The sequence below is a fragment of the Mustela erminea genome, chromosome X (assembly GCF_009829155.1).
Source record: "Mustela erminea isolate mMusErm1 chromosome X, mMusErm1.Pri, whole genome shotgun sequence".
NCBI classification, from domain to species: domain Eukaryota; kingdom Metazoa; phylum Chordata; class Mammalia; order Carnivora; family Mustelidae; genus Mustela; species Mustela erminea.
In genome coordinates, this window is record NC_045635.1 from 74,403,037 (window position 1) to 74,420,691 (window position 17,655).

At 35.0% G+C, this 17,655-nt stretch overlaps 1 protein-coding gene across 2 annotated transcripts in view; it reads left to right on the plus strand.

The window, feature by feature from the left end:
• KLHL4 (kelch like family member 4) overlaps nucleotides 1–11,454 on the plus strand; it is a 166,385-nt gene extending 154,931 nt beyond the window's left edge. For both annotated transcript variants that reach the window (XM_032331382.1, XM_032331383.1), the window contains exons 10-11: nucleotides 7,805–7,976; nucleotides 10,056–11,454. In XM_032331382.1, coding sequence (XP_032187273.1) covers nucleotides 7,805–7,976; nucleotides 10,056–10,115 — 232 coding nt within the window. In that variant the 3' untranslated portion in view covers nucleotides 10,116–11,454. The remainder of the gene's footprint in view (nucleotides 1–7,804; nucleotides 7,977–10,055) is intronic.
• Nucleotides 11,455–17,655: the final 6,201 nt, after the last annotated feature.

Here is a 17,655-nt window from a genome sequence, read left to right on the forward strand (position 1 = left end):
ATTGCTATTGGAAAATATGCATGGTATAACTTCAACCTGTGGTCTATTCTAGAAAATATTTCTTGTGCATTTAAAAAATGTATATTCTGCTGTTTTAGGATGAAATGTTCTGAATATACCTGTTAAATCCATCTTTTCCAGTTTGCCATTCAATGCCACTGTTACCTTGTTGATTTTGTTTTAACAATCTATTGACATAAGTGAGGCATTACATACCCCTACCATTATTGTGTTACATCAATTTCTTCTCTTATGTTTGTTTTTAACTATCTTATTTATTTGGTTAGTCTTGTGTTGGATGTATAAATATTTACAATTGTTATACCTTCTTGTTTGATAGTTGGCAATTTTGTAGTGTCCACCTGTGTATCTTATTACAGTCTTTATTTCAAAATCTATTTTGTCTGATATAAGTATTGTTACACCAGTATTCTTTGCATATCTACTTTCATGAAAAATTATTCTCCATCCCTTCACTTTCAATCTGCATTTGTCTTTAGGTCTAAAATCAATCTGTTTTAGGGAGCATATTGATGAGTCCTGCTTTTTCATCCATTCGATCACACTATATCTTTTGTTTGGAGTGTTTCACCCATTTACATTCAAAGTAATTACTGGTAGGCTTGTGCTTACTGTATTTTGTTACTTGTTTTATGGTTGTTTTCTGTAAGCTTTTTAATTTTTTTTTAAATTTATTTCTAAAATGTCTTTTCAGTGTTCCAGAATTCATTGTTTATGCACCATACCCAGTGCTCCATTCAATATGTGCCCTCCATAATACCCACCACCAGGTTCTCCCAACCTCCCACCTCCCGCCGCTCAAAGCCCTCAAATTATTTTTCAGAGTCCACGGTCTCTCATGGTTCATCTCCCCCTCCAATTTCCCCCAAATCCTTTCTCCTCTCCATCTCCCCGTGTCCTCCATTTTATTCCTTATGCCCCACAAATGAGGAAAACCATATTATAATTGACTCTTTCTGCTTGACTTATTTCACTCAGCATAATATCTTCCAGTCCCATCCATGTTGATGCAAAAGTTGGGTATTCATCCGTTCTAATGGAGGAATAATACTCCATAGTGTATATGGACCACTTCTTCCTTATCCATTCATGTGCTGAAGGGCATCTTTGTTCTTGCCACAGTTCGATGACTGTGGCCATCGCTGCTATGAACATTGGGGTACAGATGGCCCTTCCTTTCACTACATCTATATCTTTGGGGTAAATACCCAGTAATACAACTGCAGATCATACAGAAACTCTATTTTTAATTTCTTGAGGAATCTCTACACTGTTCTCCAAAGTGGCTGCACCAACGTGCATTCCCACCAGCAGTGTAAGAGGGTTCCCATTTCTCCACATCCTCTCCAACACACGTTGTTTTCTGTCTTGTTGATTTTGGCTATTCTAACTGGTGTAAAGTGGTACCTCAATGTGGTTTTCATTTGAATCAACCTGGTGGCTAGTGATGATGAACACTTTTTCATGTGTCGGTTAGCCATTTGTATGTCTTTGTTGGAGAAGACATCTGTTCATATCTTCTGCCCATATTTTTTATATGATTGTCTGTTTTGTGTGTGTTGAGTTTGAGGAGTTATTTATAGATCCTGGATATCAGTCCTTTGACTGTATTGTCATTTGTGAATATCTTCTCCCATTTCATGGGTTGCCTCTTTGTTTTGTTGTCTGTTTCCTTTGCTGTGCAGAAGCTTTTGATCTTGATGAAGTCCCAAAATTCATTTTTGCTTTTGTTTCTTTGACTTTGGAGACATATCCTGAAAGAAGTTGCTGTGGCTGATATCGAAGAGGTTACTGCCTATGTTCTCCTCTAGGATTCTGATGGATTCCTGCCTCATGTTGAGGTCTTTTATCCATTTTGAGTTCATCTTTGTGTATGGTGCAAGACAATGGTTGCGTTTCATTCTTCTACACATAGCTGTCCAATTTTCCCAGCACCATTTATTGAAGAGACTGTCTTTTTTCCACTGTATATTTTTTCCTCCTTTGTTGAAGATTATTTGATCATAGAGTTGAGGGTCCATATCTGGGCTTTCTAATTTGTTCCACTGGTCTGTGTGTCTGTTTTTATGCCAGTACCATGCTGTATTGGTGATCACAGCTTTGTAGTAAAGCTTGAAATCAGGCAATGTGGTGTCCACAGTTTTGTTTTTCTTTTTCAACATTTCCTTGGCAATTTGAGGTCTATTCTGATTCCATATAAATTTTTGGACTGTTTGTTGTATCTCTTTGAAGTTGGAGTTTTGGTCAGAATGGAATTGAAAGTATAGATTGTTCTAGGCAGTATAAACATTTTAACAATGTTTATTCTTCCAATCCAAGAGAATGGAATGGTCTTCCATCTTTTTTTATGTCTTCTTCAATTTCTTTTATGAGGGTTCTGTAGTTCCTCGAGTACAGATCCTTTACCTCTTTGATTATGTTTATTCCCAAGTATCTTATGGTTCTTGGTGCTATAGTAAAGGGAATTGATTCTCTAATTTCCCTTTCTGTATTTTCATTGTTAGTGTATAAGAAAGCCACTGATTTCTGTACATTGATTTTGTGTCCTGCCACATTACTGAATTGCTGAATGAGTTCTTACAGTTTGGGTGTGGAGCCTTTGGGTTTTCCATATAAAGTATCATGTCATCTGCAAAGAGAGAGAATTTGACTTCTACATTGTCAATTTGAACTTTTATTTCTCTTTGTTGTCTGATTGCTGTTGGAATGACTTCTAATACTATGTTGAACAAGAGTGGTGAGAGTGGTCATCCTTGTCATGCTCCTTATCTCAAAGGGAAGGCTGTCAGCTTTTCCCTATTGAGGATGATATTCACTGTGGATTTTTCATAGATGGATGTTATGGTCCTCTATCCCTATACTCAGAAGAGTTTTAATCAGAAAAGGATGACTTATTTTGTCAAATGTTTTTTTTTCTGAATTACCACTCTCAGCAATGGACAGATCATCTAAGCATAAATCAACAACAACAAAAAAAAACCAACAGCTTTGAATAACACCTTGGACCAGATGGACCTCATACATATATACAGAGCATTCCACCATAAAATAACAGAATACTCATTCTTCTCAAGGACACACGGAACCTTCTCCAGAAGAGACCACATACTAGGTCACAAATCAGGTCTCAACTGATACCAAAAGATTGATATCATTCCCTGCATATTCTCAGACCACAATGCTTTGGAGCTGGAGCTCAATCACAAGAAAAGGCTGGAAGAAATTCAAACACTTGGAAGCTAAAGATTATCCTGCTCAAGAATGTTTGAATCAATGATGAAATCAAAGAAGAACTTAAACAATTCATGGAAACCACTAATAATGATGACACATTGGTCCAAAACCTATGGGATAGGTCAAAGTCTGTCCTAAGAGGGAAATGCATAGCCATCCAATCCTCACTCAAACAAATAGAAACATCCTGACTACACAAACTCCCTTTACACCTTAAAGAACTTGAGAATCAAAAACAAATTGAGCCTACCCCACACACAAGAAGAGCAATAATTAAGATTAGAGCATAACAATGAGTTAAAAACCAGATATACAGTGGATCACATCAATGAAATTAGAAGTTGGCCCCTTGAAAGAATTAATAAGGTTGATAAACATCTGGCCAGACTCATCCAAAAGAAGAGAAAGGACCCAAATTAATAAAATTATGAATGAAAGGGGAGAGATAGTGACTCTATCTCTCTATCTTCTGACTCTATCAGAAATTATTATCAAGAGCTCTATGTCAAAAAGTTAAGAAACCTAGAAGAAGTGGATGCATTCCTGGAAACCTATAAACTTCCAAGACTAAAACAGGAAGAAATTGACAACACTTACAGACCAATAACCAGTAACAAGATTGAAGCAGTGATCAAAAACTTCCCCTAAAAAACAAGAGTCCCAGACTGGATGGATTCCCTGGGAAATTCTACCAAACATTCAAAGTAGAAATAACACCTACTCTCCTGAAGCTGTTTCAAAAAATTGAAGCAGAAGGAAAACTTCCAGATTATTTCTATGAACCTAGCATTAACCTTGATCCCCAAACCAGGCAAAGACCCCACCAAAAAGAAGAATTTCCAACCAATATCCCTGATGAATATGGACGTCAAGATTCTCAATAAGATCCTAGCTAATAGGATCCAACAGTACATTAAGATTATCCACCATGAACACATGGGATTTGTGCCTGGGATGGAAGGGTGGTGCAACATTCACAAATCAACCAATGTGATAGAACAAATCAATAAGAGAAGAGAGAAGAACCACATGGTCCTCTCCATTGATGTGGAAAAAATCATCTGACAAAATAAAGCATAGTTTCCTGATTGAAACCCTTCAGAGTATAGGCATAGAGGGAACATTCCTTGACTTTATAAAATCCATCTATGAAAAACTCACAGTGAATATCATGTTCAATGGGGAAAAGCTGACAGCCTTCCCTTTGAGATAAGAAACATGACAAGGATGCCCACTCTTGCCATTGCTGTTCAACAACAACAGTCTAGCGACAGCAATCCTAGCGACAGTCCTAGTGTCAGCAATCAGATAACCAAGAGGAATAAAAGGCATTCAAACTGGCAAAGAAGAAGTTAAACTCTCTTTTTTTGCAGATGACTTGGTAGTTTATGTGGAAAACCTGAAAGACTCTAGCTCCAAATTATTAGAACTCATATAGCAATTCAGCCATGTGGCAGGATATAATATCAATGAACATAAATCAGTTTCTTTCTTATGCACCAACAATGAAACTGTAGAAAGGGAAATTAGAGGATTGATTTAATTTACAATAACACCAAAACCTTTAAGATACTTTGGAATAAACCTGTCCAAAGAGGTAAAGGATCTATACTTGAGGAATTACAGAACACTCATGAAAGCAATAGAAGATACAGAAAGATGAAAAAGCAGTCCGTGCTCATGGATCAGAAGAATAAACAGTATTAAAATGTCAGTGCTGCCCAGAGAGATCTATACTTTCTACGCCATCCCAATCAAAATACCACAGGCATTTTTCAAAGTGCTGGAACAATCCTAAAATTTTATGGAAGCAGAAAAAAACCCGAATTGCCAAGGAAATGTTGAAAAAAGAAAAACAAAGCTTGGGGGCAGCACATTGCCCGATTTCAAGCTTTGTTACAAAGCTGTTATCACCAAGACAGCACAAAAACACACACAGAGAAATTGAAAAAAAAAAAAAAGACAATTGCCACAAAAACAAACACACGGACCAATGGAACAGAGTAGAGATCTCAAATATGGACCCTCATCTCTATGGTCAAATAATCTTCAATGAAGCTGGAATATATCCAGTGATAAAAAGACAGTCTCTTCGGGGCGCCTGGGTGGCTCAGTGGGTTAAGCCTCTGCCTTCGGCTCAGGTCATAGATCTCAGGGTCCTGGGATCGAGTCCCGCATCGGGCTCTCTGCTCAGCAGGGAGCCTGCTTCCTCCTCTCTCTCTCTCTGCCTGCCTCTCTGCCTACTTGTGATCTCTCTCTGTCAAATAAATAAATAAAAAAAATCTTAAAAAAAAAAAAAAAAAGACAGTCTCTTCAATAAATGGTGCTGGGAAAATTGGAAAGCTGCATACAGAAGAATGAAACCCAACCATTCTCTTATACCATAAACAAAGATAAACTCAAAATGGATTCCTCAGTGTCAGACAGGAATCTATCAAAATCCTAGAGAAGAACATAAGCAGTAAACTCTTCAACATCAGCCACAATAACTTCTTTTCAGACATGGCTCTGAAGGCAAAGGAAACAAAAGTGGAAATGAACTGTTGGGACTTCATCAAGATAAAAAGCTTCTGCACAACAAAGAAATAGTCAAAAAAACTGAGGTAACACATGGAATGGGAGAAATTTTCAAATGGCACTGCAGGCAAATGGCTGATATCCAAGATTTATAAAGAACTTCTCATTCTCAACACCCAAAAAAATATATAATCAAGTCCAAAAAACAGACAGAACACATGACCAGACTCTTCTCAAAGAAGATATACAAGTGGCCAACAGACACATGAAGTGTTCATCATCTTTAGCCATCAGGGAAATTCTAATCAAAACCACATTGAGATACCACCATACACTGGTTAGAATGGCAAAAATTAACAAAGCAAGAAACAACAAATGTTGGAGAGGATGTGGAGAAAGTTCAACCCTCTTACACTGTTGGTGGGAATGCAAGCTCATGGAGCTACTTTGAAAAACAGTGTGGAGATTCCCCCCAAAATTAAAAATAAAGCTACCCTAAGAGCCAGGAATTGCACTACTGTGTATTTACCTCAAAGATACAGATGTAGTGAAAAGAAGAGCTATATGCACCTCAATATACATAGCAGCAATATCCACAATTGCCAAATTGTCAAAGGAGCCGAGATGTTCTTCAACAGATGATGGATAAAGAAGATATGGTCCATATATACAATGGAATATTACTCAGTCATCAGAAAGGATAAATGCCCAACTTTTGCATCTACATGGAGAGCATTGGAGGAGATTATGCTAAGTGAAATAAGCCAAGCAGAGAAAGTCAATTATCATATGGTTTCACTTAGTTGTGGAACATAAGGAATAGCATGCAGGATATTAGGAGAAAGAAGAGAAAATGAAGGAGAGAATATCGGTGTGTCGGTGGGGGGATGGTGGCGGCAAACCATGAGAGACTGGGACTCCAAGGAACAAACCGAGGGTTTGAGAGGAATGGAGCTGGGGGGATGTGTTGGCCTGGTGGTGGGTATTAAGGAGGGCATGTATTGCATGGATCCCTGAGTGTTATATGTAAACAATGGATTTTGGAATACTACATCAAAAACTAATGATGTATTGTATGGTGACTAACATAACATAATAAAAAAAATTAAAAGTCTCATTCACTTATTTAAGTTACTAATTTAAATGTTTCTAAAATCATCACATAAGCATGTTAATTTGGTGATTATTTGTATAATCTTGATGAGAAAATTGAGGCAAAGTAGCCAAGCAAATTATTCCTAATTTCTCTAAGTGTAGGAATAAGCCCATGGCTAATTCTCGTTAGGCTCCATTTTGTTTCTACTAAAATATATATACTTATATTCAAAGTAAGGAGAGACAGAAAAAATTGAAAAGGAAAAGACATAATGCTATTTTAATTTGAGCGAATTCTCTTTCATTTAGCTTACTGAAAAGGTTTGGGAATAAGGAATTAACATCAGATTAAAATGGAAAAAAATCATCATGTGAGAATAAATTGGAACACTCATGGGGAAAAAGATAGGATAAGACTATGGTCATTTTAACTACAAATAGCACTAAAACCGGGGTACTACATTCTACAAAACAAGAAGGCAATTGTATTTAGATTTACTTGAAATGTGAGCTCTCCTATGAACAGGATAATGCATCTCACACACACACACACACACACACACACACACAAAAAGATAAATAAAGAATAAGAGAAAAACTAAAGCTCTCCAACCAGCATACCAAAAGAGAGATGAGGCATTTTCCTCATAATGATAAGATGACAGTATGTAAAATTTCCTCATAAAGAGTCTGAGTACTAATCAAAGGATGCACAGTATTTCAGAAATGAAATACATTTTTGATATACTTAAAGTGATGTCTTGTTGAAATGAATTTTGTCATGTACTTATTTTTAACATTTATTAGTCAGACTAAATTTTAATATTTATAAGGTATTTTTAATTCCTTATATTGGATAAGTATACATTTTATTAATGTCTATTATTTTTAATATTATTTGACTTCCCCTTTTAATTGTCTTCCTAAACTTCTTAAGGTATGATCCAAAAAATGATTCATGGTCAACTGTGGCACCTCTGAGTGTTCCTCGAGATGCTGTTGCTCTATGTCCCCTTGGAGATAAACTCTATGTGGTTGGAGGATATGATGGACATACTTATTTGAACACTGTTGAGTCATACAATGCACAGAAAGATGAATGGCAAGAGGTACTGTCATTGAAAGTATTTAAATGAATACTTTTCAGGTTTTAATAAAAGTCTTTACAATATATGTTCGGAATTAATTCCATTTTCTTCTCTAAGGCCTACTCAGAATCTTTTAGTGAAATTTGCAGTATTTGCTTTCTCTGTACTATAGAGTACTAGTTAGTTGATCTAATTTGTCATTGGCAGGATTAATCAGTACTTCTGTGAAAGGGAACAGAACATTCTCTTGGCTTTATAGACTCATTCATTTGATAGAAAAGTGCATCTAATTCAATAATTCAAAAGCTTTACTCAAGTGAATACAAGTCAATAAATTTGAAAGCCTTACTCTGGCCAACTTTCTAAGTATGTATTATGACTTGAGAACCAAAGTGCAAAGTCCTCATTAACAAATATCTGCCCCTCTTATTGGTTGTTGACCAGGGGAAATTTTTTTCAGTCCCATTTTATAGAGATTGTATAAACTACAACACTCTTCATTCTTAATCAGTCATTAAAGGAATTTAGTGAACATTGAGAGACTGGAATTAAACCCTCTCAAGAATGCTGGGCATCTAACAGAAGAAATTCTAAGGAGAGTAACAGAAGAAGCCCTGAAAGGACTTCTTGGGGATGCTAAAGGGAAACTTGATGCTTTTGATATTTTTTCTAGAGATAACTCTGGATTTATTCCAAAATATTTAATGGTGTTCTGTTAATTAAATAAAGGCTTAATTAAAAAAATAATAAAATATGATTAACTCCTCATAATTTCCAAGAACAGGCAAACATTATATTTTGTCTCTAAGCTCACCTTCCTTTATACTGACTTCATGCTGCTCTATATTCCGCACAATAAATTGGTTACTGTTCTAAATAAATATATGTTAATATAATAACAACTGACGATGGCTTTCTATCTCTTCCCTCTGACAATTTGATTTGTAAAGACCCTCAGAAACACCCCAATTCTGCTATGTTGGTAGCTTCTTACTTTATCAGTGCTTAGGACAAGCTAGTAATGGAAGGGAAGAAAATAAATTAACAAACAAGGATTTGTTAAGTTAAATTCAATATCAAAATGTTTGCTAAAGCAATGACCATGGTCGCCAAACTGTGGAAAGAACCAAGATGCCCTTCAACGATTGAATGGATAAGGAAGATGTGGTCCATACACACTATGGAGTATTATGCCTCCATCAGAAAGGATGAATACCCAACTTTTGTAGCAACATGGACAGGACTTGAAGAGATTATGCTGAGTGAAATAAGTCAAGCAGAGAGAGTCAATTATCATATGGTTTCACTTATCTGTGGAGCATAACAAATAACATGGAGGACATGGGGAGATGGAGAGAAGGGAGTTGAGGGAAATTGGAAGGGGAGGTAAACCATGAGAGACTATGGACTCTGAAAAGCAACCTGGGGGTCTTGAAGGGGCAGTGGTTGGGAGGTTGGGGGAACAAGGTGGTGGGTATTATGGAGGGCATGTATTGCATGGAGCACTGGGTGTGGTGCGAATACAAGAATACTGTTATGCTGAAAAGAAATTTTTAAAAAAAGAATAAAATCTTAAAAATAATGTTTGCTAAGCTTATGAAATTTAATTTTCTGAAAATTGCAGACCAATAGGTTAAGAGACCTAGATTCTATTCCTGGCTTCTCAGTTTCAATGTGTGACCTTGGAAAAGAGTGAAAGAGAACTAACAAATAACGGATATACAAACTCTATGTGCAAAATTATTTTTATTCATTATCTCACTTAAACTTAATAAAAACCTTGAAGGATTTCAAGCTGATAATTTTAGCTATAGTTTTTATTATTAGCTGTAATTATTCAAATGAGGAAATTATCAATCAAAATCACCTGCTTCTCAGACTCAGCTCTATGTAATTTAAATAAGACGTTATTTCTGCCACACTGGACAGTTATCTGGACTACATTTTCCCTCTTTATACCAGGTGAAGATTGGACCAGAATAGCTAAAGACTTGTTTACCTTCAACATGATATATTATATATATTATATTGAAGACAGAGTTCATTAAGATATTATTTCTTTCCTTGTTTCTGTTTTGTTTTGTTGTTTTTCTGTTTTAGGAAGTTCCTGTCAACACTGGAAGAGCTGGAGCATGTGTTGTGGTGGTGAAGCTGCCATAAAGCTATCTTTATCAATAGGAGGGAAACTGGACATTTCATGAAATGGATTAGGAGGAAGAGAAGAAGGAACATGTTCTTTCCTTTGATTAGGAATCAAACATGAACATTGTTGCATTCTTTTAATATGTAGCTATAATTGCTCTCATTTGTAAAGTCAAAACAAGTTTTCCAACATGAATTACATATAGGTGTTAAATGTATATGTTGTTGCAGCTGATACTGTAAGTGGAAATCAAATAGTTTAGGTTTAACCTCATTACTAAAAATATTAAGGGAAATCAATAGTGGCCAAAGTATGAAAGACTATGAAAACACTGGTATTTTTTTAAACTTAAGAATGTGAGAATTTAAAAACCTTTTATATTTCAAAACAAAAAAATATACTCTATTTTCTGAAATACAATATAAAAGAGAATATCTAAAGCTAAAATATGAAGTCTTATTTCCAGTAAGACATCATTCTCTTATTCAAAAACACCCCAAATAGCTAAATAATACTTCATTTTACCAACAGGAAGGCTATTAGAGGGTTAGAGCTAAAAAATAACTCATGTTATTTTTTATTTTATTCTGATCACAGTATGTTGAAATTTTCAGACTTACTCTTTTTACAGCACCATCTTTCAAAGCACACATACAGATTCAGTATTTTTAACATATTGTCTTATTAAACTTCTTACTAGTAAAATATTATAATTTCATATACAATCTATATAATAAAATATTAAATATTATATTGATACAAACTATGACCTCAGCTTTAAAGTGTCAGGGCCTCGCTTATTTAAGAAGTAGTACTCTCAAATATTTCCTTGAACTCTATAAAGCACTATTATTAAATTAAAGAAATTTTCAAAAAAAATTCTCAAAGAACAGGAAAATTGAGAAGGCACCAAATTATTCAATATCCATGGTTAATTCTAAAATTATATTTTAGGTGCCAATACATTGTTTCTGTTAATATTATATTCACCCAGAAAAAAATGTTAATGATATATGCAGTACAAAAAAACTTTCAAAATTAAAAAGAAAAATAGCTAGTTGGGTAGTATCTTACCTTTAAATCTCTACTTCCATTTATCCTACTATAGAAATATTTAAGATAAAATGTTGAAAAAGAAACATCTATATGAAAGTAACTTTTCAAGTAAACATGTGATTTTAGAATTTATGCAATGTTCTTTTTAAAAATGCTTTGTATTGTAGTATGTGAAACCAACAAATAAAATCCAGAGAGATGCTTATAACACATGCTACTACCTTTTAGGTTTTAAAAAAGAGCAACATAACTTGTACAAAAATAACTGTATTTTGACAAAATGAATTTAAATAAAATCTATTTCCTCTGGTTGTAGTGTGATTTTAGATTATGTTAAGTGCAACTTAAATTTAATTTTTATATTTACTGTCCCAATAGTTAAAATATTTAAAAACAAAAATAAAAGTTCCCTCCTTTGTTTCTTATTACTGCCACTGTCTTTAATGATAAATAGAGGTCTGTGCACATCTTCATTTCCAGGGTTGTAGAGATGGAGGCATAGAAAATGCTTTAAAAAATAACACACATAGCTCTATTGAGTTGTTAAATTCATCTTATTCAAATCCGTGTAGAAGTAGACTTATGTAACTTTTATCCCTAAAGCACAGTCTGGCCTGTCAAGTTAAATTGGAGAATGAGCCAATGGAAAGGAAAGAACAAAGGATCTATCAGACCTATCACAGCCCAGTTTGCCAATGCTCCAGTCACTGCTAGATGGCACCAATAGGGAGATTGTGTTCAGAGACATGCCTGGTCAGGTAAGTAGAGATTGAATAGTATTTTCTTGATGGCCCATTTGAGCTTGCTTCATTTAAATCAGATATTATTTAGTTATATATATATATATATATAACTATATATATATATAGTTATATATATATATGGTGCTGGGAAAATTGGACAGCTATATGCAGAAGAATGAAACTCAATCATTCTCTTGCACCATACACAACAATAAACTCGAAATGGATAAAAGGCCTCAACCTGATATATATATATATATATATATAGTTATATATATATATATAGTTATATAGTTATATATATATATATAGTTATATATATATATGGTGCTGGGAAAATTGGACAGCTATATGCAGAAGAATATATATATATATATATATATATATATATATATATATATATATATATAGTTTTTCCCAGCACCATATATATATAACTATATATATATTTTCCCAGCACCCACAATCATTCTCTTGCACCATTTCCCACATTCTCTTGCACCATACACAACAATAAACTCGAAATGGATAAAAGGCCTCAACCTGATACAGGAATCCATCAGAATCCTAGAGGAGAACATAGGCAGTAATCTCTTCGATATCAACCACAGAAACTTCTTTCAAGATATGTTTCCAAAGGCAAAGGAAACAAACGCAAAAATGAACTTTTGAGACTTCATCAAGATCAAAAGCTTCTGCACAGGAAAGGAAACAGACAACAAAACAAAGAGGCAACCTACAGAATGGAAGAAGATATTTGCAAATGACAGTACAGACAAAAGGCTGATATCCAGCGTCTATAAAGAACTTCTCAAACTTAACACACACAAAACAGATAATCATGTCAAAAAGTAGACAGAACACATGAACAGACACTTCTCCAATGAAGACATACAAATGGCTATCAGACACATGGATTGCCAAAGTTTAAGTAAACCTGAGCATTTAGAATAGAGATAATACAGCTCAGGACAATAAAACATAACTGTGATTTCCTGTCAAACCTAGTTGGGAAAACAAGTCATATGGGTTAGCCCCTTGTTACTATGTTTCAGTGGAGATGACTTATGAGGCTGGTTTAAGCTAACAAGGATAACAAAATAGAGTTATTTTATATATTCTCTCAACTAGTGGAAGGGCTGATGCATTGTCATACTGGAAAAACAATGTTAGTTTTTTTTTTTTAATTTTTCTGTAATGATATGATCTTGTTCAGGATCTCCCACTCTTCAGCACTCAGCCTGTATCATGATGACTTTCTAGACAACACTGTCAGCTACTTTACCTGTATTTCAATAGGGCAGGCAGGAAACATCTAAATTCCTTATATATCACACAGGAGCTTAAGGAGAGTAGTGCACTAAACTTGGTTCCTTCTCCTGCTTATGCCATCCATCAACTTGACTCATGTGCGATTGCTGACCCATGTTAATATGGAGGGAACACAGAAAGGAGGTCTCTGCCTAGAGTCCCAAATAAGGTATAGAACAAAAATTCTTCTGATTGCAGATTTTCCCTTAAGGTCTCTAATAAGACTTCTAGCCTGAAATCTTAGTCCAGGAAAAGAAAGAAGACCATAAAACATGTTTCATCCCCTGTGGTCATTCTGTCTTCTTTCTCTTACCACAGTCCTCTGAGGTAGAGGGACAGATTTTTTGAGTTACTTTTCCTCTTTGTAATGGACTTCTTTTACATCATATTTGTCTTGCTGGAGACAGTAAGCCCCAACCTTAATGATGAAAAGAATACTTCCTTTCTTTCTTTCTTTCCTTCCTTCTTTCTTTCTTTCTTTCTTTCTTTCTTTCTTTCTTTCTTTCTTTCTTTCTTTTTCCTTTAAAGATTTTATTTATTTGACACAGGAGAGACATCAAAAGTAGGCAGAGCAGCAGGCGGTGGCGGGGCGGGGCGGGGGTGGGGAGCAGGCTTCCAGCTGAGCAGAAAACCCAATGCTGGGCTGGATCCCCAAATCCTGAGATCATGATCTGAGCCAAAGGCGGAGACTTAATCCACTGAGCCACCCAGGCACTCCAGAAAGAGCATTTTCTGTCTTATCTGTGAAAGATATCACATGAGCTTCCCATTACACCAACCTGGTTTTTTCTATGCCAAAGGAAACTTTTAAAAAGTTTTTATATTTTTTCCTCTGTTGACAACACTCATTTTTTTTTTCAAAATTGTTGCCTGCTACAGATTAGGGGAAAATCCTATTTTACATGCTAAAAGAATAATATTGACTTTTTTTGCATTCTTGTTAAAATTCTAACACACACATATGCACAGAATATAAACAATGAGGGAAGTAGTCACAGCTAGCAAAATATGAAGAATATCATATATGAATAAATGTTAAAAGGTAAAAGCACATTACTATCTTCAAAATTAGTATCCCAGTGTCATATTTATTTAAAAAAATGTATCTTAGACTTTAGTGGTATATATATATATATATATATATATATATATATATATATATATATTAGGGCTAAGTTTATGAAATCTTTACCAAACTTTACCAAATCTGGGTCTATATAATTTAGATTATATTCCAAATGGTGGTGAACAGAATTTGGTTTCCTCTCCCCTACTACGGTTAGCTGAATTTGCCAAGTTCACATTTCATCTAAAGTCATGGAGACCCTCATACAAATATCCCAGAGCCATATGCTAAATTTAGTTTCTGAGTGATTAAATAATCCTAGGTGGATCAAAACTGATAAAACCTTACCAGATTTGAAATACATAGAGTTTCTGGTCATTAGAGAACAGCTAGTATTATTTTAAAATATATCTGAAAAGACAAAATCAGAAAAAGATCTTTGAGAAAAATGATACTAGCAAAATGGTGGCATAGAAATTTCTGTGGCTTATTCATCTCCCCACACCCAAACATCAATGGGAACTATCCATACATGAAAATATCTTCATAAGAGGAGATTCAAGGTGGGTGATCATGACAGCTGGATAAAGCACAGAAATAACAAAGGACACATTGAGGAGGGTCACATCACCTCATGAGTCCTCCCCCAAACCAAGGCATCCCAACATTGAGACCAATATTTCCGATGAATATATATGCAAAATAACCAGAGCTCAAAAATATAGGAGGGAAACATTGACAGAATTGAGGGGAGAAATACACTCTTCAATAATAGTAAGACTTTAATACCTTACTTTCAACAATGAATCGAATAACCAGACAGAAGATCAATAATTACATAGAGGACTTGAAAATATTATAGACCTATTGGACCTAATGGATATATATATGGAGTATACCAACCAACAAGAGCAGAATACACATTTTTTATCAAGTGCTCATGGAACATTCTCCAATATAGACCAAATGTTAAGCCATAAAACAAGCATTAAAAAATTAAACATCATATAAACAATCTTTTACCAGCATAGTGAAATGAAACCAGAAATCAATGACAGAATGAAAAGCAGAAATTTAACAAATATCTGGAAGTTAAGCAATACACTCATTCAATGAGTTTAAGAAGAAATTACAAAAAAGTCAGAAAAATATATTGTGATAAATAAGAATGAAAAGACAATATACCAAAACTTCTGGAATGCAACGAAAATGGTGTTATGAACAACATTTTTAGCTGTTAACAATTACATAAAAAATGAGAGAAAGAGACATGCCTGGGTGGCTCAGTTGCTTAAGCATCTGCCTTGGGCTCACGTCATGATCTCAGGGTCCTGGGATCGAGTCCTGTATTGGGCTCCTTGCTCAGCAGGGAGCCTTCTTCTTCCTCTCCCTGCTCTGCCTGCTACCCCCCATGCTTGTGCTCTCTCTCTCTCTGATTATAAAATAATAAATAAAATCTTAAAAAAGAAGGGAGAGAAAAAGACATCAACTATATTTTAAATAAAAAGAGCAGCAGAGTAAACAAGCAAAGCAACTTTTAAAGTTTTTACTTAAATTCCAGATAGTCAACATACAGTGTAATATCAGTTTCAGGTTTTAAATACGATTCAAAGAGGCAACCCACGGAATGAGAGAAGATATTTGCAAATGACAGTACAGACAAAAGGTTGATATCCAGGATCTATAATGAACTCCTCAAATTGAACACACATGAAACAGGCAAACATATCAAAAAATGGGCAGAAGATATGAACAGACACTTCTCCAATCAAGACATACAAATGGCTATCAGACACATGAAAAAATGTTCATCATCACTAGCCCTCAGGGAGATTCAAATTAAAACCACATTGAGATATCACCTTACACCAGTTAGAATGGCCAAAATTAACAAAACAGGAAACAACATGTGTTGGAGAGGATGTGGAGAAAGGCGAACCCTCTTACACTGTTGGTGGGAATGCAAGTTGGTGCAGCCTCTTTGGAGAACAGTGTGGAGATTCCTCAAGAAATTAAAAATAGAACTTCCCTATGACCCTGCCATTGCACTCCTGCGTATTTACCCCAAAGATACAGATGTCGTGAAAAGAAGGGCCATCTTTACCCCAATGTTTATTGCAGCAATGGCCACGGTCGCCAAACTATGGAAAGAACCAAGATGCCCTTCAATGGACGAATGAATAAGGAAGATGTGGTCCATATACACTATGGAGTATTATGCCTCCATCAGAAAGGATGAATACCCAACATTTGTAGTAACATGGAAGGGACTGGAAGAGGTTATGCTGAGTGAATAAGTCAAGCAGTTAGAGTCAATTATCATATGGTCTCACTTATTTGTGGAGCATAACAAATATCATGGAGGACAAGGGGTGTTAGAGAGGAGAATGGAGTTGGGAGAAATTGGAAGGGGAGGTGAACCATGAGAGACTATGGACTCCAAAAATAATCTGAGGGGTTTGAAGTGGCAGGGGGTGTGGGAGGATGGGGTACTGGGTGGTGGGTATTATGGAGGGCACGGATTGCATGGAGCACTGGGTGTGGTGAAAAAATAATGAATACTGTTTTTCTGAAAATAAATAAAGTAATTTATTAAAAAATATGTATATATGATTCAACACTTCTGAAAATACCCAGGGCTCATTAAAAGTGCACTACTTCATCCTCACCACCTATTTAATCCATACACCCACCCCTCTCCCCTTTGCTAAATTTTTTGTTGTTGTTAAGAGTCTGTTTTATAATTTGCCTCACTTTTTTTCCTTTTGCTCTTTTGTTTTGTTTCTAAAATCCCAGTTATGAGTGAAATCATGTGGTATTAATCATTCTCTGACTAATTTATTTTGCTTAGCCTAATACTCTGTAGGTATATCAATGCCTTTGCAAATGGCAAGATTTGATTCTTTTCCATGATTAATACATAGATATAGATATAGATGATATAGACAGATATAGATATAGATGTAGATGTATAGATATAGATATACACACAAACACATATCCATATGCCACATCTTCTTTATCCATTCATTAATTGATGTACATTAGGGCTGTTTACATAATTTAGCTATTGTAGATAATATTGCTCTAAATATCAGGGAGCATGTATTCCTTTGAATTAATATTTTTGTATTCTTTGGGTAAATAGCTAATAGTGCAATTGTTGCATCAGAGAGTAGATCAATTTTTTAATTTTTAAGGAACCTACATAATGTTTACCAGTTTGCAATCCTACCAACAGTACAAGAAAATATCCCTTTCTTCACATTCTTACCAACACCCATTATTTATTGTGTTGTAGATTTTAGCCATAGTGAGAAGTATGAAATAATATCTCATTCTAATTTTGCTTTCCATTTTCCTGACGGTAAGTGATAGTGA